Raw genomic sequence first — 26,255 nt, 5'->3', positions numbered from 1 at the left:
TATTTGTCGGAATGGATCCGACAACCCCTATTCAATCCCATCTTAATTCAACTTTTTCAAGTCGAATAGAGATGGGACGCAGAGGAGGAGAAGGGGGGCGAGCCACGGGGAGACCAGCCGGGGGACAGCCGGCGGATATACAGGGAAGATCAGCGCTACAGTAGCGCTGCAGCAGGATGTCACTCAACCGCCCGACTTCACGGCGGCTTCTACCCGGCTCCAGCACGCTGCCGTTTGGTTGGGCGGCAGAGTGACATTCAGCTGCAGCGCTGATCTCCCCTGTATGCCCGCCGGCTGTCCCCCCATCTCCCGGTGGCTCCCCCCCCCTCTCCTCCTCTGGGTCCGCATCTCAGTCCGACATCTTTTTGATGTCGGACTGAGATGGTCGAAAAGGACACAAGCACGTGGATCGGCAGCTATTCCGCCGATCCACGTGCTTTTCGACAAGTCGAATTCATCGACTTGTCGAAAAATTTAGGAATATATTGAATACTGTAGGTCGAATCAGGATTCGACCTTAAAAAGTCGAAAACTGCCGTCTTTTCGACAGACGGCAGTTTTCGACTTCAATTGAATATACACCTTAGTGTGCACACCGCACCAGTGTCCAAAATCTGTAGGATCGAAACCTGATGCAGCATGTTATATCATTCACGTCATTTTAGGAATGTTCAGAATACGCAGTGTGTATGGTCCTCTGTAGTGATTGCCTTGGGTTGGTCTGTATCGGCCTACGCTTGGCAAAATCTTATAGTTTGTACCTAGCTTTACAGTCAACATCTAGAGGTTCTATTTACAGAATAAACATAGCGAATGTTAGCAATTACAGTCTTTCATATTTGAGAATCAGGGTGTGTTTTACATTCAGCTACAGATTAAATGTGTGGTGTACAGACTGAAGCTCTCCTTATAATTTATGGTTTGTTTTTAAGCTTGTGGACAGAAAAACAAAAACAAAACTGCATATACAGTATTTTAACTTCTATGCTCCACCCAGCGGTGAGAAATACTCAACATAGGTAATGTTTAACAATCAAGTTGCCGAAATTTACTGTGACATACTGTGCAATAGGGAATACATATGAAATTCCAGCAGACGGGAAGCCGGCTGTCAGTATCCCAACAGCAGCATCCCGGCAGATGGAATTCTGTCAGCAAGTCCCGACAGGCTTGCTGCATTTGACACGCTTCGGGCCCAGTGGTGAGCTTCGCCCACCACAGGTTATGTTCCCACTCAGGTCGTGGCGTGGACCCACCAGCCGAATGGGAATATAAGGCTGCGGTTGGAATTGCGACCGCCAGCATTTTACCGGATGTCGGTATTCTGGCGTCAATATCCCGAATGCTGGGATCCAGATAGTCGGTATATTAACAGCATCCCGTGCAATAGAACCTGTACTATATGTTTCTGGTTCCAGTACTTTGTCAGAATGAAAAAACTTATTAATACCTACCGGTAAATCCTTTTCTCCTAGTCCGTAGAGGATGCTGGGGTCCACTTCATGACCATGGGGTATAGACGGTTCTGCAGGAGCCATGGGCACTCTTAAGACTTTTCAAGGGTGTGAACTGGCTCCTCCCTCTATGCCCCGCCTCCAGACCTCAGTATAGGAACTGTGCCTAGGGAGACAGACATTTCGAGGAAAGGATTTACTTTTAAACTAAAGGTGAGATTCATACCAGCTCACACCTCAACCATGCCGCACATGCCATTCAACTTAACACACGCCAACGGGCATGAACAATTACAGCAACATGCTGATAATAATCGTAACACAACACTCGTGTAACAACAAACTAACAACTGCAGGTAAAGTACGCACTGGGTCGGGTGCACTGCATCCTCTACCGACTAGGAGAAAAGGATTTACCGGTAGGTATTAAAATCCTGTTTTCTCATACGTCCTAGAGGATGCTGGGGTCCACTTCAGTACCATGGGGTTATACCAAAGCTCCAGTACGGGCGGGAGAGTGCGGATGACCCTGCAGCACCGATTGACCAAACTTGAGGTCCTCATCAGCCAAGGTGTCAAACTTGTAAAACTTTGCAAACGTGTTTGCCCCTGACCAAGTAGCTGCTCAGCAAAGTTGTAATGCCGAGCCCCCCCGGGCAGCCGCTCAGGATGAGCCCGCCTTTCTAGTGGAATGGGCATTTACCGAATTTGGTATCGGCAATCCTGCCGTGGAATAAGCGTGCTGAATCGTCCCTCTGATCCAGCGCGCAATGGTCTGCTTAGGAGCAGGACACCCAATCTTGTTGGGAGCATACAGGACAAACAGAGCCTCTGTTTTCCGTATCCGAGCTGTTCTAGCGACATAAATTTTCAAAGCTCTGACCACATCAAGAGACTTTGACGCAGTGAAGATGTCAGTAGCCACTGGCACCACAATAGGTTGGTTTATATGGAAAAATGAAACCACCTTAGGAAGAAATTGTTGACGAGTTCTTAACTCTGCCCTATCTTCATGGAAGATCAAGTAAGAACTCTTGCGAGACAAGGCCCCCAACTCAGACACCCGCCTTGCGGATGCCAAGGACAACAGCATGACCACTTTCCAAGTGAGAAACTTCAATTCTATCTCCTGTAGAGGTTCAAACCAATCCGATTGAAGGAACCGCAACACCACATTAAGGTCCCATGGTGCCACTGGAGGCAAAAATGGAGGTTGGATGTGCAGCACCCCTTTCACGAACGTCTGGAAAGGAGGCCAATTGTTTTTGAAAGAAAACTGATAAGGCCCTTGATTGAACCCAATCTTAGGCCCGCATCCACACCTGCCTGCAGAAAATGGAGAAAACGTCCCAACTGAAACTCTTCCGTAGGAGCCTTCTTGGACTCACACCAAGACACATATTTTCTCCAAATACGGTGGTAATTTTTTGACGTTACTCCTTTCCTGGCCTGAACAAGAGTGGGAATGACTTCCTTAGGAATCCCCTTTCGGGCTAGAATCCGGCGCTCAACAGCCATGCCGTCAAACGTAGCCGCGGTAAGTCTTGATATACGCACGGCACCTGCTGTAGCAGGTCCTCGCGAGGAGGAAAAGGCCCAGGATCTTCCATGAGTAACTCCTGAAGATCTGGATACCAGGCCCTCCTTGGCCAGTCTGGGGCAATGAGGATTGCTCGAACCCTTGTTCTTATTATTTTGAGAACTTTTGGTATTAGTGGAAGAGGAGGGAAGACATATACCGACCGAAACACCCACTGGGTCACCAGTGCATCCACTGCTACTGCTTAAGGGTCTCTTGACCTGGAACAATATCTCTGAAGCTTCTTGTTGAGACGAGATGCCATCATGTCTACTTGAGGAACTCCCCAATTGCTTGTCACCTCTGCGAAGACTTCTTGGTGGCAGCCCCACTACCCTGGATGGAGATAGTGTCTGCTGAGGAAGTCTGCTTCCCAGTTGTCCACTCCCGGAATAAAAATAGCTGACAGAGCTTTCGCATGTCTTCCTGCCCAGAGGAGGATCTTTTTCACCTCTGCCATTGCCGCTCTGCTTTTCGTTCCGCCCGGACGGTTTATGTACGCGACTGCTGTTACATTGTCCGACTGGATCTGCACTGGCCGATCTTGTAGAAGATGCACCGCTTGTAGAAGGCCATTGTAAATGGCTCTCAATTCCAGAACGTTTATGTGAAGGCAGGATTCCTGACTTGACCATTTTCCTTGGAAGCTTCTTCCCTGTGTGACTGCTCCCCAGCCTTGGAGACTTGCATTTGTGGTTATTAGGACCCAGTCCTGAATCCCGAATCTGCGTCCCTATAATAGGTGAGAACTGTGCAGCCACCACAGGAGTGAAATCCTGGCATTGGATGACAGGATTATCCTCTGGTGCATGTGTAGGTGGGATCCTGACCACTTCTTCAACAGATCCCACTGGAAAACTCTGGCATTGAATCTGCCAAACTGTATGGCCTCGTAGGCTGCTACCATCTTTCCCAACAACCTAATGCATTGGTGTATTGACACTCTTGTCGGTTTCAAAACTTGTTTGAGCATTTTATGGATCTCCAGAGCTTTTTCCACTGGAAGAAATACCCTCTGAACTTCTGTGTCCAGTATCATCCCCAGAAAAGACAATCTTGTCGTTGGTCCCAACTGTGACTTTAGAAAATTCAAAATCCAACCGTGTTGTTGGAGCACTGACAGGGAGAGTGCAATGTTCTGCACCAACCGTTCCTTGGATCTCGCTTTTATCAGGAGATCGTCCAGGTAAGGAATTATATGGACTCCTTGTTGTCGAAGGAGGACCATCATCTCTGCCATCACCTTGGTGAATACCCTCAGTGCCGTGGCGAGTCCGAACGGCAATGTCAGGAACTGGTAATGGCAATCCTATATCGCGAACCTCAGATAAGCCTTATGTGGAGGATAAATGGGAACATGTAAGTAGGCATCCTTTATGTCTACTGACACGATGACATCTCCTTCCTCCAGACTGGAAATCACTGCCCTCAGAGATTCCATCTTGAACTTGAACCTTTTCAGGTAGAGATTCAGAGATTTTAGGTTCAGAATTGGTCTGATTGAGCCGTCCGGCTTCGGAACTACGAAGAGGCTTGAATAAAAACCTCCTCCCTGCTGTGACAATGGTACCAGGACAATGACTTGATCCTGACAATTTTTTAATTGCAGCCTTTACTACTTCTTGGTCTGGAAGAGAAGCTGGCAAGGTCGATTTGAAAAATCGGCATGGGGGACGTCTTGAAACTCCAGCTGGTATCCCTGGGACACTATTTGCAAAACCCAAGGGTCCAGGCCAGATTGAGCCCAGATCTGACTGAAAAGTTTCAGATGTGCTCCCACCCGAGTGGACTCCCGCAAGGGAGCCCCAGCGTCATGCTGCAGATTTGGCAGAAGCAGGGGTAGACTTCTGCTCCTGCGATCCGGGAGACGCTGCAGACTTTTTTCCTCGTCCTCTCCCTCTAACTGCAAAGAAGGGGGAACCTTTGGCCTTTTTATATTTGTTGGGCCGAAAGGACTGCATCTGAGAGTGATGTGTCTTTTTTTGTCGGTGCTGGAGCATAAGGCAAGAATGTCGACTTACCTGCGGTAGCCGCAGAGACCAACGCATCCAGCCTATCTCCAAACAAGGCCTCACCTTTATATGGGAGAGCCTCCATATTTCTCTTGGAATCTGCGTCAGCATTCCACTGGCGAATCCACAACGCCCTCCTAGCCGAGACTGACATGGTAGCGGCTTTTGAACCTAAAAGCCCAATATCCTTCATGGCCTCTAGCATGTATGCAGCATGCGCCTTTGATATGACCTAACTTTAGGAGAATCTCGTCTTTATCTATCATGTCAATTTCAGATGACAAGTTATCTGACCATTTTTCGATAGCCCTACTCACCCACGCGCAAGCAATGGTGGGCCTGAGCAGCGTACCATTGGCCACATAAATAGATTTTAACGTAGTCTCCAACTTGCGGTCCACCGGCTCCTTTAGTGAAGCCGTCCCAGGTGCAGGGAGAATCACCTTTGTTAACTGTGACAAGGCACTGTCTAAAACTGGGGGTGACTCCCACCTTTTCCTATCCTCTGCCGGGAAAGGATAAGCAACCTGAATCCTTTTGGGAATCTGAAATTTCTTTTCAGGGTTTGCTCGTGAGAAGGAGGGAAAGTTACATTAATTTTCTTTTCTTTATAAAAATAAGCCTTCTCCTGAGGTACCGGAGGGGCTTCCGAAACTTCCAAAACCTCCCTTATAGCAACAATCATGTATTGAATGCTTTTTGCCAATTTAGGATCTATCTCCCTTAAATCACTAGTGTCGACACAGGAATCAGAGTCCGTGTCGGTATCAGTTTGTACTATTTGTGCAAATGGTCTTTTATGTGACCCAGAGGTGACGCCTGTGGATGAAAAAGCAGAACCACTAAAAATCACATCTTCCACTGATTTTCTCCAGCTTTCTGCATGAGACTCAGACTTATCTAATCTCTTACTGATATGATTCACACTATCACGTAATTCTTTCACCCATTCAGGATCATGGTGTGTCGGCAGTGCCACCACATTACAACTCTGTGTCCCTAAAATGGCTACCTCAGGGGAAGAGCTCCCTGCCTCAGACATGTCACACACGTGCACAATCACACCACAGACATCCGGGACTTATAGGGGACAGACCCACAGTAAAGTCTGTCAGGAGGACACAGAAAGGATTTGCCAGCTCACAACCCAGCGCCAGTAATAAAATGTCTGTGTAACACACAATGCCCACAGACCTGTAGCGCTTTTATAATCACACAATTATATATATATATATATATATATATATATATATAGCACCAAATTTCACTGTGCCCCCCCCTGTTAAGCACCCTGATACTTAGTTCAGCAGTGGAGGAGGACCGGCGTTCTTCTCTGCAGCCTGGAGGGAGAGAAAATAGCGCTGAGCAGTGTGCTGGCTGACTGAGGAGGAAGCCCCACCCCCGTAATGGCGCGTTTCCCCTCAGATCTTTTGAACTAATACAGGTTGAGTATCCCATATCCAAATATTCCGAAATACGGAATATTCCGAAATACAGAATTTTTTCACTGAGAGTGAGATAGTGAAACCTTTGTTTTTTGATGGCTCAATGTACACAAACTTTGTTTAATACACAAAGTTATTAAAAATATTGTATTAAATGACCTTCAGGCTGTGTGTATACGGTGTATAGGAAACAAATGAATTGTGTGAATGTACACACACTTTGTTTAATGCACAAAGTTATTAAAAATATTGGCTAAAATTGGATCAGGCTGTGTGTATAAGGTGTATATGTAACATAAATGCATTCTGTGCTTAGACTTTGGTCCCATCGCCATGATATCTCATTATGGTATGCAATTATTCCAAAATACGGAAAAATCTGATATCCAAAATACTTCTGGTCCCAAGCATTTTGGATAAGGGATACTCAACCTGTATTTATACTGGCGGGGGTAGGACTGTGCCTCAGCATCTTATGCCCCTTATTTTTGCCAGTTTTAGTAGGTTTCATGCTGCCCAGGGCGCGCGGCGCCCCCTCCCCCCCGCAATGCGTGTGTGTGATGGATAGCATGGCGCGCAGCGTTCCCGCCCGCTGCGCGATACCTTTCAGCCGTCACGATGTCTGAAGATCCTTTTCTTCTTACACTCACCTGTCTTCTGACTTCTGGCTCTGTAAGGGGGTGACGGCGGGCTGTGGGAGTGAGCACATAGCCGCAGCTAGCGTTCAGTACCCTTCAGGAGCTAATGGTGTCCTGTCAGCCAGAAGCAGAGCCATGAAACTATTCAGGAAGTTGGTTCCTACTTCTGCCCCCTAAGTCCCACGAAGCAGGGAGACTGTTGCCAGCAGTCCTCCCTGAAAATAAAAAACCTAACATAAGTCTTTCAGAGAAACTCAGTAGAGCTCCCCTGGAGTGCATCCAGTCTGCCTGGGCACATTTTCTAAACTGAGGTCTGGAGGAGGGGCACAGAGGGAGGAGCCAGCTCACACTCTGAAAAAGTCTTAAAGTGCCCATGGCTCCTGCGGAACCGTCTATACCCCATGGTACTGAAGTGGATCCCAGCATCCTCTAGGACGTATGAGAAACATAAAATGAACATATCAGCCTTGGGGAAGAGCATTTACACATACCCCTGAACTTTCTCTTTATCTGAAGAGGGACACGAATGCTCCCAAAAAGGGGGCGTGGTTTTGTGGGAGGGCCCGTGATTGTGAGCCACGCCCCGTTTTCGGCACTGAGCGATGGCATGCCCCCTCTCCTTCTGTCTTCACTGAATAGATGTATCTATTCACCACTGCTCTGCTAAGCAGAGCAGCGAGTGCAGGAGCCTCCCAACACCCCTCACCGCGGGACACTGCGGCCCGCAGTTGGGACAGCCCCCCAAAAATGGGACTGTCCCGCAAAAAAATCGGGATATTTGGGAGTTATGTTTACATAGTGCCTGCCATGTTTATTATTCATGCGTTCATTATGTCAGGAGCAAAGTGGGGGGGGGGGGGGGGGGGGGGGAAGCAGCAAAGCAACTTTGCAAGGGGTGCAAACACATGTAAGAATTTTGCATGCAGGGTAAATACTGGCTGCTTCTGCATGTAGTCCATAAATGCTTGACAGGGTTATTTTAATTTATTTATTTTTACACTGCAATTTAGATTTGAGATGAGACACACCCCTCCCACATCTAAATCTGCCCCACCTGCATTGCAATATGGTTTTGTCAAGGTGCACAGTTACTATACTTGCTCTTTTTTGCTTTACTCCCACCTCACAATCAGCCCCTATGTATGAATGCATTATGTCTTGTGTATGTGGATAATTCTGAGTCGCAGGCAAAGTGGCTGCAGTTGTGGGCAGCTACAAAACCCTGATTTACACATGCCAATGTGACACTCTGTAGGGCTGATGCGGGTGTTTTGTGCGTCTGCAAATGGAAATCCATGCGGTCCACTGATTTTTTTTTACACCAGACAGCTTGCATTGGTATTATCTGAAACACCTAATTTCAAGGAAAAATAGATCCAGCCAAGTTCTGTCATGCTGATACAGAAATATGCGGAAATTAGCAACGGAGCATGCTATGTATGAAAAACCTCGTCATTTGCGTCCGTGCACAGAGATCCAACTTAGAATCAGCCCCAATGTGTGCATTATATCTTTTTGCACAGGGCTTTGTGAGGCTAGTTGTATTAGGACAAATCTGTATGCATGCACTATGTATACATGCATTTTATCCTTATGCAGTACGTAAGCATTATAACCTTGAGCATTATTGCAACTATGTAAGTGTACCGTGTGCTATTCTGCACTATGGGTCTGATCCAGAGGCCGGGTATGGGTCGACAGTCATTAGGTTGACCACTATTGGTCGACAGGGTCACTAGGTCGACATGGTCATTAGGTCGACAGGTCAAAAGGTCAACGTTTTTTAAAACTTTTTTTTTTTTCCCGTAAAGTGACTGGGAACCCCAATTAGTGCACCGCTGCGCTCGGCACAGGTTACTATTCCCAATCGTAGTCCACGTGGATCGTAAAGTATGAAAAAGTAAAAAAAAAAATGTAAAAAATGGAAAAAACTCATGTCGAACTTTTGAACTGTCGCCCTAGTACATGTCGACCAATTGACCGTGTCGACCTAATGACTGTCGACCTAAATGATGTCGACCTAATGACCGTATCCCCAGAGGCCAATGAACACCCATTTGCAGATTGTATTTTGTATAGTTACTGCAGTATACGCAGTGTATCAAACACGTAAATAAATGAATCCATGAAATGAAGCCAGGAATACAGGTTTCTTTTAAAGGATGAGAACAGAACAATTATTTGATAGCACTTCCCCATTTTTGCGAAATTAAAATCACATTTACATAGTTGCAAATACTTGGAATACTGGAACAATCAGATTATAGTAAAGGCAAACACAGACAACAAACTAGGGACTAATGCAGAGCAGCGCTCCGCTTATGCCATAGACTGTGTATATTACATATTATGCATATTTTTCATAAAGTATGCAAGATAGCTTTTTTTCTATTACTACACAGATCTTTTTTCAGGGAAGAAGTAGCCACAACAAATGAGTCCATGTAATTAGTGTACTCAGGCTACACCAACCTGCTGCTTCCCCCCCTCCCTCTGCCACTCTACACTCTTGTAATGTACAAGCACGTCTCAAACTGTATAAAGACTGACACTTACTGCGCAGTAAAGGAACTCTGGTTTTGCACTTCTCTGTTGGTTGTGCCTCTAAAGCTGGGTACACATTGAGCATTAGCCGATATGTCACCAGACATATCGAACCTGGGTACACACTGAGTGATGTTACTGAAGGCTGAAATGATCACTGTTCAGTCCTTCATTAGCATACATGGTGTTACTAGCAATATCATCAAAGTTTGATGTGCCAACGCCCGCTGGCATGCGCATATCGGGTATATACACTGCCCAGTATTAGCATATTGGTCAGTGTGTATGCCTGAAAGCGGACTTATGTGCTACTCTGAATCAGGCCATATGTGCTCACTCCTGGCTCACATGTATTTTGCATTTATATAATTAAGTTTCTCTCTCTGTGAGCAGTCTTATCAATTTTACGGAGGAAACATATTTTATCTGTAATCATATCTCTTTTTCCTGAATACAATACATGCACGGCACAACATAACACAACTATCACTTAAAGTGGCACTGAATACTAAATAATTATTTTGACATTTTTTTTACAGGAAGGTGAACTATTCCTAAATGTAAAAAAAAAATAGGATTTTAATTACCTACTGGCAAATCCTTTCCTCATAGTCCATAGAGGATACTGGGGTCCACATTAGTACCATGGGGTATAGACGGGACCACTAGGAGCCATGGGCACTTTAAGAAATGAATAGTGTGGGCTGGCTCCACCCTCTATGCCCCTCCTACCAGTCTAGAAACTGTGCCCGAGGAGTAAGACATACTTAGAGAGAAGGATTTAACTGAATAGTGCCGAGATTCGAACGAGCACACACAAACAAGAGAAAAGCCATGCTAACCCAACTTGAATCGGAACAGCAACGGCTGAACCAACAACAATACTTAACCAAATAGTGCAGAAAAACGAAGCACCGGTCGGGCGCCCTGTATCCTCTATGGACTACGATAAAAGGATTTACCGGTAGGTAATTAAAATCCTATTTTCTTTTACATCCTAGAGGATACTGGGGTCAACATTAGTACCATGGGGATGTACCAAAGCTCCCAAACCGGGTGGGAGAGTGCTGAGGTTCCTGCAGAACCGATTTACCAAACTGAAGGTCCTCAGAGGCCAAAATATCGAACTTGTAGAACTTAGCAAAAGTGTTTGAACCAGACCAAGTAGCTGCTCGGCAGAGCTGTAAAGCCGAGACACCCCGGGCAGTCGCCCAGGAAGAACCCACCAACCTAGTAGAGTGGGCCTGTACCCAATTTGGAACCGGTAAACCTGCCGTAGAATAGTCATGGTGGATAGTAAGCCTGATCCAGCGAGAAAGAGACTCCTTTGAAGCAGGACACCCAATCTTATTGGGATCATAGAGCACAAATAGCGAGTCAGACTTTCTGTGACAAGCCGTTCATTGTACATAAATTTTCAAAGCCCTCACAACAGCCAAGGACTTTGAAGAAGCAGAGGTGTCAGTAAGCACCGGAACCACAATAGGTTGGTTGATATGAAAAGCAGACACCATCTTCGGAAGAAACTGCTGATGAGTACCGAGTACAGCACGATCCTCATGAAAAATCAAGTAGGGGCTCTTGTGAGACAATGCCCCCAGTTCCGACACTCGCCTGGCCGAAGCCAGGGCCAATAGTGTAACCGTCTTCCACGTAAGAAACTTAACGTCCACTGCCTGTAAGGGCTCAAACCAATCCGACTGGAGGAAGTGCAACACAACATTGAGATCCCAAGGTGCCGTAGGAGGCACAAAGGGCGGTTGAATCTGTAGAACACCTTTCAAAAAGGTCTGAACCTCCGGAAGAGACGCCAATTGTTTCTGGAAGAAAATGGACAAGGCCAAAATCTGGACTTTTAAGGAGCCCAAACGTAGGCCCACATCCACTCCAGCCTGCAGAAAAATAAGAAAATGCCCCAGCTTAAATTCTGCAGCAGGAATTTTCCTGGTCTCACACCAAGAGACGTACTTCTTCCAAATACGGTGGTAATGCTTAGACGTTACCCCCTTTCTGGTTTGGATCAAAGTAGGAATCACCCTATCCGGAATCCCTTTCCGGGCTAGAATGTGATGCACAACCTCCATGCCGTCAAATGTAGCCGCAGTAAGTCTTGATAGACGAACGGCCCTTGCTGTAGAAGATCCTCGTGAAGAGGAAGAGGCCACGGGTCCTCCAAGAGCAACTCCTGTAGATCCGCGTACCAGGCCCTTCTTGGCCAGTCCGGAGCAATGAGAATTGCTTGCACCTTTTCCCTTTTTATTCTTTTGAGAACCCTTGGGGATCAACGGAAGAGGCGGAAACACGTACACCATCTGGTAGACCCATGGAGTCACCAGAGCGTCCACCGCCACTGCTTGCGGGTCTCTCGACCTGGAATAATACCGCTTGAGCTTCTTGTTGAGACGAGAGGCCATCATGTCGATTTGAGGAATCCCCCATTGATGTGTCAAGGACTCGAACAGCTGCGGGTGAAGTCCCCACTCTCCTGGATGGAGGTCGTGTCTGCTGAGGCAGTCTTCTTCCCAGTTGTCCACTCCCGGAATGAAGATCGCCAACAACGCCACCGCGTGCCTTTCCGCCCAGAGGAGGATTTTTGTTACCTGACATGGCTGCTCTGCTCTTAGTTTCGCCCTGTCGGTTTATGTAAGACACCGACGTCACGTTGTCCAACTGGACTTGAACGGCTCGATCTCGAAGAAGATGGGACGCTAGGAGAAGGGCGTTGTATTTTGCCCTTAGTTCCAGAATGTTGATCAGGAGGACGGCTTCCTGACATGACCACTTTCCTTGGAACTGCTCCCCAACCTCTGAGGCTTGCGTCTGTGGTTAGCAGAATCCAATCTTGAATCTCGAACCTTCAGCCTTCGGTCAGGTGAGATGTCTGAAGCCACCACAAAAGGGAGATACCGGCCTTTGGCGACAGACGTATCCTCTGGTGCATGTGAAGATGCGATCTGGACCACTTGTCCAACAGATCCAGCTGGAAGGGTCTTGCGTGAAATCTTCTGTACTGTAGAGCCTCGTAAGAGGCTACCATCTTTCCTATGAGGCAAATGCAAAGATGCACTGATATCCGAGACGGTCTTAGGACGTCCCGCACCATTGATTGGATCACCAATGCCTTTTCCATTGGAAGGAATATCCTCAGTGCCTCCGTATCCAGAATCATTCTCAAAAACGGAAGCCTCCTTGTTGGTTCCAGGTGAGATTTTGGCAGGTTCAGAATCCAACCGCGATCTTGGAGCAATCGAGTGGATAGGGCGATGCTGTGCAACAGCTTTTCTCTGGACGGCACCTTGATCAGCAGGTCGTCCAGGTACGGTATTATGTTTACTCCCCGCATGTGGAGGAGAAACATCATCTCTGCCATTATCTTGGTGAACACCCTTGGTGCTGTTGAGAGGCCAAATGGCAGGGCCTGGAACTGGTAGTGACAGTCCTGTAATGCAAACCTTAGATAAGCCTGATAAGGCAGCCAGATAGGAACATGAAGGTTCGCATCCTTGATGTCCAAAGACACCAGGAATTCCCTTTCCTCCAGACCTGAGATCACCACTCTCAGAGACTCCATCTTGAACTTGAAAACCCGTAAATACGGGTTCAGCGACTTGAGGTTTAAAATGGGCCTTACCGAACCGTCCGGCTTTCGCACTACAAACAGGTTGGAATAATAACCTTCGTTGTGTAGGTGAATCGGAACTGGAACAATGACCTGAGTCTGTACCAGTTTTTGAATTGCTGCCTGTAAGATAAAACCTGCTTCTGGAGAAGCTGGCAAGCCTGATTTGAAGAATCTGGGAGGTGGGAGTTCTCGAAACTCCAGTCTGTATCCCTGCGTGATCTTTTACCCAAGGATCCTGGCAAGATGTTGCCCAAATGTGACTGAAATAACATAGTCGGGATCCCACCTGGCTGACTTCCAGGCAGTGTGCGCCACCGTCATGCTGAGGGCTTTGAGGAAGCAGACCCGGAGGCCTGATTGAGAACCTGCAGCAGTGGGTTTTCTGGGTTTATCTCTATTCCCTTTGAAGGTGGTAGAAGAACCCTTGGATTTGCCTTTAAATTTTGCTATCCGAAAGGACTGCAGAGTTGGACAAGAATAGGTTTTCCTAGCAGGTGCCACTGCGGAGGGAAGGTATGTAGACTTACCCACCGTGACCTTGGATATCCACTTATCCAGTTCATCTCCAAATAGAGCCTCACCCGTGAAAGGAAGACTTTCCACACCTTTTCTGGAATCTGCAGTCTACTGGCGTATCCATAAGCCCCTGAGTGCTGACACTGCCATGGCAGTGGTGCGTGCGTTGAGTAGACCAATTTCTTTTACGGCTTCAACCATAAAGTTAGCAGAATCCTGGATATGCTGCAGGAGTAAAACATCATGCCTTGGTAAGGAATCTAAATCATCTATTAGAATACCTGACCATTTAGCAATTGCCCTAGTGATTCATGCACAAGCAATAGTGGGTCTCTGGGCCACTCCAGCCGACATGTATAAAGACTTGAGGGTGGTCTCAATCTTGCGGTCAGCAGCGTCCTTTAAGGAGGCTGCCCCAAGCACCGGTAAGACTATCTTACGTGACAACCTGGATACCGATGCATCCACAATCGGCGGGATTTTCCATTTCATCCTATCCTCTGCTGGAAAGGGAAAGGAAGAAATCAATCTCTTAGGGATCTGAAACTTTTTATGAGGGTTAACCCACGCTTCTTCAAAGAGGGCATTTAATACCTTTGAAGTGGGGAAATTAAGAGGATTTATTTTTTGCATTAAAATAAGATTCCTCCTCAGCCTCCTCTGACTTGTCAGGGATACTGTGTGTAGGACAATTCTGACAGCTTAAATGAGGGCCTGAATTCCCTGTGACAGGATGGTATCCTCCCCCCCCCCCCCCCCACTTGCATCTACAGTACTCCCCCCTCTTCCTGATCTTATGTATCAGGATCCGTGGGCCAGGGTACGTTTTTGTGGGCAAATGGCGAGAGCCTGGGATGCAGGTATGGGAGCTGAATCTCTATGTATCAGGTCATCCATAGACATTGTAAAGGGACACCTATACACACACACTGGTGAAAACACAGTATATGTAGGCAGTCTCAGAGCGAGAGTTCAGATCCAGCCACACAGCGCCCCTATCAGCAGTAGTAAAACTAAGCTGAGTCGCAATAAACAAGCACCAGTATAGTGTATCTAACAGTTACACTGCTCCCTCCCCCCTCACTAAGGCCCCCTGGTACCACAGTGGAGATTTGGGGTCCTGTCAGAGGAGCTGCGCGTCTCTTGTATTGCTGCCTTGTCAGAGCTGCAGAGGGAAATGGCGCAGGAGAGCCGCTGGATCCGCTCAGTGGGAAGATCCGCCCCCTAAAATGGGTTGCGGCTTCCCGCACTTTATTCTTTATACTGGCCCTGAGGATTTGTAAGATTGTGCTAACTAGCTGTAAAAAATAAGAATTTACTTACCGATAATTCTATTTCTCATAGTCCGTAGTGGATGCTGGGGACTCCGAAAGGACCATGGGGAATAGCGGCTCCGCAGGAGACTGGGCACAAAGTAAAAGCTTTAGGACTAGCTGGTGTGCACTGGCTCCTCCCCCTATGACTCTCCTCCAAGCCTCAGTTAGGATACTGTGCCCGGACGAGCGTACACAATAAGGAAGGATTTTGAATCCCGGGTAAGACTCATACCAGCCACACCAATCACACCGTACAACTTGTGATCTGAACCCAGTTAACAGCATGATAACAGAAGGAGCCTCTGAAAAGATGGCTCACAACAACAATAACCCGATTTTTGTAACAATAACTATGTACAAGTAATGCAGACAATCCGCACTTGGGATGGGCGCCCAGCATCCACTACGGACTATGAGAAATAGAATTATCGGTAAGTAAATTCTTATTTTCTCTAACGTCCTAGTGGATGCTGGGGACTCCGAAAGGACCATGGGGATTATACCAAAGCTCCCAAACGGGCGGGAGAGTGCGGATGACTCTGCAGCACCGAATGAGAGAACTCCAGGTCCTCCTCAGCCAGGGTATCAAATTTGTAGAATTTAGCAAACGTGTTTGCCCCTGACCAAGTAGCTGCTCGGCAAAGTTGTAAAGCCGAGACCCCTCAGGCAGCCGCCCAAGATGAGCCCACTTTCCGTGTGGAATGGGCTTTTACAGATTTTGGCTGTGGCAGGCCTGCCACAGAATGTGCAAGCTGAATTGTACTACAAATCCAACGAGCAATCGTCTGCTTAGAAGCAGGAGCACCCAGCTTGTTGGGTGCATACAGGATAAACAGCGAATCAGATTTCCTGACTCCAGCCGTCCTGGAAACATATATTTTCAGGGCCCTGACTACGTCCAGCAACTTGGAATCCTCCAAGTCCCTAGTAGCCGCAGGCACCACAATAGGCTGGTTTAAGTGAAATGCTGAAACCACCTTAGGTAGAAATTGAGGACGAGTCCTCAATTCTGCCCTGTCCGTATGAAAAATTAGGTAAGGGCTTTTATAGGATAAAGCCGCCAATTCTGAGACACGCCTGGCTGAAGCCAGGGCTAACAGCATTACCACTTTCCATGTGAGATATTTTAAGTCCACAGTGGTGAGTGGTTCAAACCAATGTGATTTTAGGAATCCCAAAACTACATTGAGATCCCAAGGTGCCACTGGAGGCACAAAAGGAGGCTGTATATGCAGTACTCCCTTGATAAACGTCTGAACTTCAGGAACAGAAGCCAGTTCTTTTTGGAAGAATATTGACAGGGCCGAAATTTGAACCTTAATGGACCCTAATTTGAGGCCCATAGTCCTGTTTGCAGGAAATGCAGGAAACGACCCAGTTGAAATTCCTCTATAGGGGCCTTCCTGGCCTCGCACCACGCAACATATTTACGCCAAATACGGTGATGATGTTGTATGGTTACATCCTTCCTGGCTTTGATCAGGGTAGGGATGACTTCATCCGGAATGCCTTTTTCCTTCAGGATCCGGCGTTCAACCGCCATGCCGTCAAACGCAGCCGCGGTAAGTCTTGGAACAGACATGGTCCCTGCTGGAGCAGGTCCTTTCTTAGAGGTAGAGGCCACGGGTCTTCCGTGAGCATCTCTTGAATTTCCGGGTACCTAGTCCTTCTTGGCCAATCCGGAGCCACGAGTATAGTCTTTACTCCTCTCCTTCTTATGATTCTCAGTACTTTTGGTATGAGAGGAAGAGGAGGGAACACATACACTGACTGGTACACCCACGGTGTTACCAGAGCGTCCACAGCTATTGCCTGAGGGTCCCTTGACCTGGCGCAATATCTGTCCAGTTTTTTGTTGAGGCGGGACGCCATCATGTCCACCTTTGGTTTTTCCCAATGGTTCACAATCATGTGGAAGACTTCTGGGTGAAGTCCCCACTCCCCCGGGTGAAGATCGTGTCTGCTGAGGAAGTCTGCTTCCCAGTTGTCCACTCCCGGAATGAACACTGCTGACAGTGCTATCACATGATTCTCCGCCCAGCGAAGAATCCTTGCCACTTCCACCATTGCCCTCCTGCTTCTTGTGCCGCCCTGTCTGTTTACGTGGGCGACTGCCGTGATGTTGTCCGACTGGATCAACACCGGCTGACCCTGAAGCAGAGGTCTTGCCTGACTTAGGGCATTGTAAATGGCCCTTAGTTCCAGGATATTTATGTGAAGTGACGTTTCCATGCTTGACCACAAGCCCTGGAAATTTCTTCCCTGTGTGACTGCTACCCAGCCTCTCAGGCTGGCATCCGTGGTCACCAGGACCCAATCCTGAATGCCAAATCTGCGGCCCTCTAGGAGATGAGCACTCTGTAACCACCACAGGAGAGACACCCTTGTCCTTGGAGACAGGGTTATCCGCTGATGCATTTGAAGATGCGATCCGGACCATTTGTCCAGCAGATCCCACTGAAAAGTTCTTGCGTGGAATCTGCCGAATGGAATCGCTTCGTAAGAAGCCACCATCTTTCCCAGGACCCTTGTGCATTGATGTACTGACACTTGGCCTGGTCTTAGGAGGTTCCTGACTAGGTCGGATAACTCCTTGGCTTTCTCCTCCGGGAGAAACACCTTTTTCTGTACTGTGTCCAGAATCATCCCTAGGAACAGCAGACGTGTCGTCGGAATCAGCTGCGATTTTGGAATATTTAGAATCCATCCGTGCTGTCGTAGTACTACTTGAGATAGTGCTACTCCGACCTCTAACTGTTCTCTGGACCTTGCCCTTATCAGGAGATCGTCCAAGTAAGGGATAATTAAGACGCCTTTTCTTCGAAGAAGAATCATCATTTCGGCCATTACCTTGGTAAAGACCCGGGACAATCCAAACGGCAGCGTCTGAAACTGATAGTGACAGTTCTGTACCACAAACCTGAGGTACCCTTGGTGAGAAGGGCAAATTGGGACCTGGAGGTAAGCATCCTTGATGTCCAGAGACACCATAAAGTCCCCTTCTTCCAGGTTCGCTATCACTGCTCTGAGTGACTCCATCTTGAACTTGAACCTTTTTATGTAAGTGTTCAAGGATTTCAGATTTAAAATGGGTCTCACCGAGCCGTCCGGCTTCGGTACCACAAACAGCGTGGAATAATACCCCTTTCCCTGTTGTAGGAGGGGTACCTTGATTATCACCTGCTGGGAATACAGTTTGTGAATGGCTTCCAATACCGCCTCCCTGTCGGGGGGAGACGTTGGTAAAGCAGACTTCAGGAACCGGCGAGGGGGAGACGTCTCGAATTCCAATTTGTACCTCTGAGATACTACCTGCAGGATCCAGGGGTCCACTTGCGAGTGAGCCCACTGCGCGCTGAAATTCTTGAGACGGGCCCCCACCTTGCCTGAGTCCGCTTGTAAGGCCCCAGCGTCATGCTGAGGACTTGGCAGAAGCGGGGGAGGGCTTCTGTTCGTGGGAAGAGGCTGTTTGCTGCAGTCTTTTTCCCCTTCCTCTGCCCCGGGGCAGATATGAGTGGCCTTTTGCCCGCTTGCCCTTATGGGGACGAAAGGACTGAGCCTGAAAAGACGGTATCTTTTTCTGCTGCGAGGTGACTTGGGGTAAAAAAGGTGGATTTTCCAGCCGTTGCCGTGGCCACCAGGTCCGATAGACCGACCCCAAATAACTCCTCCCCTTTATACGGCAATACTTCCATATGCCGTTTGGAATCCGCATCCCCTGACCACTGTCGCGTCCATAATCCTCTTCTGGCAGAAATGGACATCGCACTTACTCTTGATGCCAGAGTGCAAATATCCCTCTGTGCATCTCGCATATATAGAAATGCATCCTTTAAATGCTCTATAGTCAATAATATATTGTCCCTGTCCAGGGTATCAATATTTTCAGTCAGGGAATCCGACCAAGCCACCCCAGCACTGCACATCCAAGCTGAGGCGATTGCTGGTCGCAGTATAATACCAGTATGTGTGTATATACTTTTAAGGATATTTTTCCAGCTTCCTATCAGCTGGTTCCTTGAGGGCGGCCGTATCAGGAGACGGTAACGCCACTTGTTTTGATAAGCGTGTGAGCGCCTTATCTACGCTAGGGGGTGTTTCCCAACGCGCCCTAACCTCTGGCGGGAAAGGGTATAATGCCAATAATTTTTTAGAAATTAGCAGTTTTTTATCGGGGGAAACCCACGCTTCATCACACACCTCATTTAATTCATCTGATTCAGGAAAAACTACGGGTAGTTTTTTCACACCCCACATAATACCCTTTTTTGTGGTACTTGTAGTATCAGAAATGTTCAAAACCTCCTTCATTGCCGTGATCATGTAACGTGTGGCCCTACTGGAAAATACGTTTGTTTCCTCACCGTCGACACTGGAGTCAGTGTCTGTGTCTGTATCGACCTGAGGTAACGGGTGTTTTATAGCCCCTGACGGTGTTTGAGACGCCTGTACAGGTATTAACTGATTTGCCGGCTGTCTCATGTCGTCAACAGTCTTTTGTAAAGTGCCGACACTATCACGTAATTCTTTCCATAAGACCATCCAGTCAGGTGTCGACTCCCTAGGGGGTGACATCACTAACACAGGCAATTGCTCCGCCTCCACACCATTTTCCTCCTCATACATGTCGACACAGCGTACCGACACACAGCACACACACAGGGAATGCTCTGACAGAGGACAGGACCCCACTAGCCCTTTGGGGAGACAGAGGGAGAGTTTGCCAGCACACACCAGAGCGCTATATATATACAGGGATAACCTTATATAAGTGTTTTTCCCTAATATAGCTGCTGTATATATTAATATGCCAATTTAGTGCCCCCCCTCTCTTGTTTTACCCTGTTTCTGTAGTGCAGGACTGCAGGGGAGAGTCAGGGAGCCTTCCTCCAACGGAGCTGTGAGGAAAAAATGGCGCTTGTGTGCTGAGGAGATAGGCTCCGCCCCTTTTTCGGCGGCCTTTCTCCCGCTTTTTTGTGGAAAACTGGCAGGGGTTAAATACATCCATATAGCCCAGGAGCTATATGTGATGTATTTTTAGCCATTTAAGGTATTTTCATTGCGTCCCAGGGCGCCCCCCCCCAGCGCCCTGCACCCTCAGTGACCGGAGTGTGAAGTGTGCTGAGAGCAATGGCGCACAGCTGCGGTGCTGTGCGCTACCTTATTGAAGACAGGACGTCTTCTGCCGCCGATTTTCCGGACCTCTTCACTCTTCTGGCTCTGTAAGGGGGCCGGCGGCGCGGCTCCGGGACCCATCCATGGCTGGGCCTGTGATCGTCCCTCTGGAGCTAATGTCCAGTAGCCTAAGAAGCCCAATCCACTCTGCACGCAGGTGAGTTCGCTTCTTCTCCCCTTAGTCCCTCGATGCAGTGAGCCTGTTGCCAGCAGGTCTCACTGAAAATAAAAAAACCTATTTAAACTTTTACTCTAAGCAGCTCAGGAGAGCCACCTAGATTGCACCCTTCTCGTTCGGGCACAAAATCTTAACTGAGGCTTGGAGGAGGGTCATAGGGGGAGGAGCCAGTGCACACCAGCTAGTCCTAAAGCTTTTACTTTGTGCCCAGTCTCCTGCGGAGCCGCTATTCCCCATGGTCCTTTCGGAGTCCCCAGCATCCACTAGGACGTTAGAGAAACCTCTGTTAGCTGTGTGGCCAGTGTGGGTAAGATGGGTGGTCCAGCGTGCCCCTCACGGCGGGACCCGCCACAGCGTGTGTCCGTCTGAGCCTCCCTGGAGCGCAGCCTGTAAGTAGAGCTGTGCTCCTCCCCTAGTGCCGCCATTCCCGCCGGCGTCCCGCTTACCGGGGCGCCGGCGTTTCACCCACCACTCTTCACGCTCTGTTAGGGGGTGGCGGCTTGCTGCGGGAGGGTACGCTGCACCTTGGTGTGGCTTGCGAATAGCTCCCTCAGGAGCTCAGTGTCCTGCCAGCAGAGAAACGGGACCATTAACTCTATAGGAATTTGGGCCGTTCTCCCCCCTAAGTCCCACGAAGCAGTCAGGCTGTTACCTCAACAGCCCTGACTGAAAATAACAAAAGTAAAAATAAAAGTAGAAAACTCTTCAGGAGCTCTCCAAAGCATGACCGGCTCCTCCGGGCACATTTTCTAATCTGAGTCTGGTAGGAGGGGCATAGAGGGAGGAGCCAGCCCACACTATTAATTTCTTAAAGTGCCCATGGCAACTAGTGGACCCCATGGTACTGATGTGGACCCCAGTATCCTCTAGGACGTAAGAGAATTTTTTCCCCCCACAAAGTAGCTCATTGCATCCTTCCATATTTCTATGAATGTACAGGAAAAAGGATGAATCTGGTAGTGACATAATGTACGCAACACAATTGTAATAAACCAATATACTAAACTGTAATATTCAATTCTGTGCAGTGTTTTATTGGTGGTGGTCCCGGACATTTTTGTAGATAAGGACTACACAACTCGGGGAGACAGAAAGACAAAAAAAGTCTCTTCCAGGAGCAATCTTTTTTGTAAATCATATAATCAAAGGTGATGAGTGATGTGGAATCCAGTTCTGCATCATGAGGAGGAATAAATTCATATACAATAAAACGTAGCTTTTAATCCTATAATTATTTTATTTTTTTAAATTCTTCTTTTGGTCACACAATCATCACAAAGATAGTAGGGACACATTCGTCCCTGACAAAAACCAGTGTATACAGTTATGACATGTACATGTGTGTGTAAATTTCGCCTTTCAGTTAGGTGAGAATATGACGCATAGAAAAATCATGTGGAGACTATTGGGCATCTTGTACCCACAAATCCAAACATGGCGGAGTCGCAGCCCCGCAGGGTTGCTGATCACCCTCTTCTTTGGCTTCAGTTTCTAATAAATATAAGGAGTCAGGAATTATGATGTCCACAATTAGCTTATTGCCTTGACACAGTATATGGTGGCCTTCAGAAATCTTAAACTTGGGAAATAAGTCTCTATCAACAAAGATATGAAGTGAGCATAAAGAATACTGAGTCACCAAGACTCTCAAACGTATGGACTCTGTCTTAAGATGAAATGATTAATAGAGGTTGTGAATCTGCTGTCAACGTTAGACCTTGAGAGTTCTGCACCTGGAAAACCTACAACATCTGGTATTCCCTTGAAGTCCGCCCCCCACCACCCCATGGTACTAACCCGGCCCGACACTATCGCTTCCAAGATCAGACAGGATCGGGCAAGTTCAATGTGCATACACACAGTGTCTATTCCAGTGAGCCAGAGGGACTGGGGGCACAGGCAGCAGTTCACAGAGAGCTGGCCGTGCCCCCACTATGAAAAAAATTGGAGGCGTGGCTCGCAATTGTGGCATGTGTGTGAAGCCACACCCACTTTTCAAGAGACCACACCCCTTTCGGCAGCACGCAGCTCCACCGCACGATGCGTCTTGACTTCAAACCAACGGATGTTGGGAGGTATATGTATATGTGGTAGGGAATATAAATTGTAGGCTCCACTGGGGCAGGGACTGATGTGTATGGTCAAAATATTCAGTGCTGCGGATTGTGTGTTCACTATATAAATAAATGGTAATAAATAAATAATAAAATATTTTATATTACACAGAGAGAGAGAGAGAGAGAGAGAGAGAGAGAGAGAGAGAGAGAAATATACGTACACACATATATACATCACATGGACTTTTCATTTAACCTTTAGGTTTTGTTCTACTCTGAAGTGGGAAGTGCGATTTCCGCCCACTATTAAAACATAATGTCATACTCTAGTTTTATTTTAGGTTTTGTTATAGAGCATGTTATAAGTTTGGCAGCATACAGCAACCACCAACTTCCCCTTACTGCATAGCATCTGCGCTGTAGATCCACAAACTGGGTAACTATCTCTTTTTGGTTTTAAGACAGACATAACTCCCCAGAGCCAGGATGCAGTATTTCATGGGATGAGGGTGTGTAGAGAGCAGAACAAACATTTAAGAAGAAAACACTAGAAAAAAACACCCAGGTACCAAACATGCAAGTAATATAGTGTATTGCTGAATTATATGGAACCTAAAAAAAATAGAAAAGCACGTAATGAGCGGAGTGTTTTAGGGAGAAACTACATATCCCGGAATCCCACCATCTGCACTACAACTAGAGAGAAAAGAAAAAGGATGAATAATTTATGTCCATTTCTAGCTGTGGGGGGGATTCAACTGTTTTATCAGGCGCTCAAAGTAATGGGCACTCGTTGGAGTAATTCAGTTGTTTCTTCAGTCTGGCACCCATTACTTATGATACGACCAGAAGCACTGGGTTTAGCTGTGTAAAGCAGCTAAAACAGACTAAAGTCCTGTCCAAGCAGGCTGCGAGCAGAAATGACAGCGCCAGCAGCACCTCACGCCCAAATGACAGAATAATTGAATAGCTTTAGATAGGCGCCCTCTAGTGGAGGGCTACCAAACAACAAATTAATCTTCCCACTAAGAGGTTAACTTTACTTTGTGTAGTATTTATGATAATTAATTATGCAGCAACTGCACAGAGAATATTTGAGTATTCACATCTGCCCCATTGGGGCTTGTAATCTACATTCTATATACTCTTTTGACAAAAGTGTTACAAACTATGCACTTATTCACGGAAAATGCATTTGAAAGCAGAGACTAAATCCAGGAATAATGCAACAATCCATTAAACTTTCAGTCCTCTTTAATCACCTCCATAGATCTATTTTGGAAACCAGACATTTTAAATTCATGAAACTACAAATATTGTTCTGTCCTAATAAAGTAAAGAGAGACATCACAGCTATGACGCTCGATATTATCTTTTATTTTACAATTTGTGTTTTATAGAAGTTTCCTCTTTTATTCTACAAATCAGATCTCAGGTATACTTACCAAAAGCAGAGCTTCAAGCTGGTTTATGTAGATTTCCTCACTTGCCAGTACCCCAGAGAGAACTAGTTTTCTCATTAACAGCCCTTTATCAGACTCACTTTCTCCCTGGTAACAACAGAAACATGGCATTTAGATTTAAACTTAAAAGGAGAGAAATAGTTAATAAAGTTACATATCATAAAAAGTCAACAAAAAGAAATTCAAACAAAAGATTGATACCTATATCAATAAGGTTAATATGCATAATTATGCGTAACGTGGGTCACTTCTAGGACTGTGGATGGAGTAAGTGGCACTATCTTTAAATGCAGCCTGTTTCCATATGGTGCATACAACGGTTAGGAGTTATAATACTGTATAACAAAGTTATCATTTGTGAAACGTCTGAATTACTATATTTTTTAACATTCTGCTGAAAATTGCTTGGTGAGCTACTCAAGTAATCCTGAGATGTGCAGTCATATTGTGCTACATCCCACATTTTATTATAAGGTCTTCTTATAGCCACTTCCAAATTTATATAGGACAGCTGACTAGGGAATAGGGCACAAAGACCTATATTTAACATCTATCTCCACCTTCATTAGGCTATTCTAGATATTCTCATTTCATCTTTAATGTAAAAAAGAAAGTGATCAAGCGACACACAAAAAGAATTCAGTTTTTGCAGCCATCTTTAGACAAATGTTTAAAGTTTAGCATGGTAATTTGCAGTAATCACCTTTCTATTCAATGCGAACACGCCAAATCGAACAAACTGTGTAAATGTTTTATAAAATAATAAAAATAATATTTATGTATATAAGGCAATGTTTCCCAACCACGGTCCTCAAGGCACACCATCAGTGCAGGTTTTAGCGATATCCATGTTTGAGCACACATGGTTCAATCAAAATAACTGAGATACTAATTAAACCACCTGTGCTCAGGTATGCTTATCCTTAAAACCAGGACTGTTAGTGTGCCTTGAGGACCGTGGTTGGGAAACACTGATATAAGGCCACTCTCACAATAGGGATCAAAGCACTTTACATTACAGAGGGTGGGTCATACTCACCCTCTGCAATTGTTTACACCAGTAGAGAATACAGTGCAAATGCTATACAACACACACGTCAATTTTTTCATCAGAGGCCATCTAACCTACCAGCATGCTTTTGGATATTAATGGAGAAAACCAGAGCATTCTGAGCAAAGACACAGAAACGCAGGGATAACAAACAAATTCCCCAAAAGCATGTGGGAAACTATGCATTCTATACCAGTACTGGTAAGATGCTGATTGCCTTGACTTTAGTCAAATAAGCAGCCACATGTGGCTTTGTGATATGAGCGTATGTACTGAAGTCTACTGAAGCCAGTCTGTCAGTGTGAAATGACAGATTGATATTATATTAACCACTGCTATGCAAACATCTTAAGTTATAGTATAACTTCTACATATATACTTATGAACGATGCAAGATGCCTTTTAATACTGAATAAACATGTATTTTTCAATTCAGTGACTCGGCAAGGGCACAACGATAACACTACAGGTTGGTTTCTGTCCAGGGCTATTTGAATTGAACATGGTTTAATGAATAGAAACAAAAGTGACTGAATCCAAGCAACGTGCCGGCTTTTATTACCTGAAGTTAACTGGTTTAGGAATCGACTGCAATCCCCAACTGTAAAGTTCAACATAGAGACATGACAAGTGTTACACAGGTAACAGAGATAAGGTGTTATTTACCCTGAAGATAAACCCTTCCAAGAATGGAGATGGAAAGGAGCCAATCAGATGAAGTGCGGCTGGTTCTGCTATGTAACCCTAACATAGTTCCCAGCAGTATTATATATTCCCCAGGGACACCAGAATGGGCACGGTCATGATAACTGAAAACCATTTTGGATTTTATAAATCCTTAAAACAAATAAGGACATTTTACAATAAGAACACTTAACTAGGACAAATCAACAAAACATGGAAATTATCTAGAAATTAGGGACAGTTGGTAACAAAGGAATTGTGACAGATATAACTGGAAATACAAGACAGTAATGTAGGTTAAATACACAGTAAGAGGGGAACAATCTACTGAATACACACCGCAGCCTTTACATGACATATGAGGCCATCTATAGATTGTAAGCTTGCGAGCAGGGCCCTCCAACTTCTCTGACTGTTTGTTATTACCCAGTTTTGTTATATCATTGTTATTTCCAATTGTAAAGCGCAACGGAACTTGCTGCGCTATATAAGAAACTGTTAATAAATAATAAATAAATTAG

General features: G+C 46.3%; 1 protein-coding gene across 6 annotated transcripts in view; it reads right to left on the bottom strand.

The window, feature by feature from the left end:
- ABR (ABR activator of RhoGEF and GTPase) overlaps window positions 1-26,255 on the bottom strand; it is a 725,529-nt gene that overhangs the window by 239,793 nt on the left and 459,481 nt on the right. For all 6 annotated transcript variants that reach the window (XM_063955968.1, XM_063955969.1, XM_063955971.1 and 3 more), the window contains one exon: window positions 23,982-24,086. In XM_063955968.1, the coding sequence (XP_063812038.1) occupies window positions 23,982-24,086 (105 nt within the window). The remainder of the gene's footprint in view (window positions 1-23,981; window positions 24,087-26,255) is intronic.

Source organism: Pseudophryne corroboree, chromosome 2, assembly GCF_028390025.1.
Source record: "Pseudophryne corroboree isolate aPseCor3 chromosome 2, aPseCor3.hap2, whole genome shotgun sequence".
Taxonomy (NCBI): domain Eukaryota; kingdom Metazoa; phylum Chordata; class Amphibia; order Anura; family Myobatrachidae; genus Pseudophryne; species Pseudophryne corroboree.
Note: the sequence above shows the minus strand (reverse complement) of the source record. Positions and strands in the feature narration are given on the sequence as shown.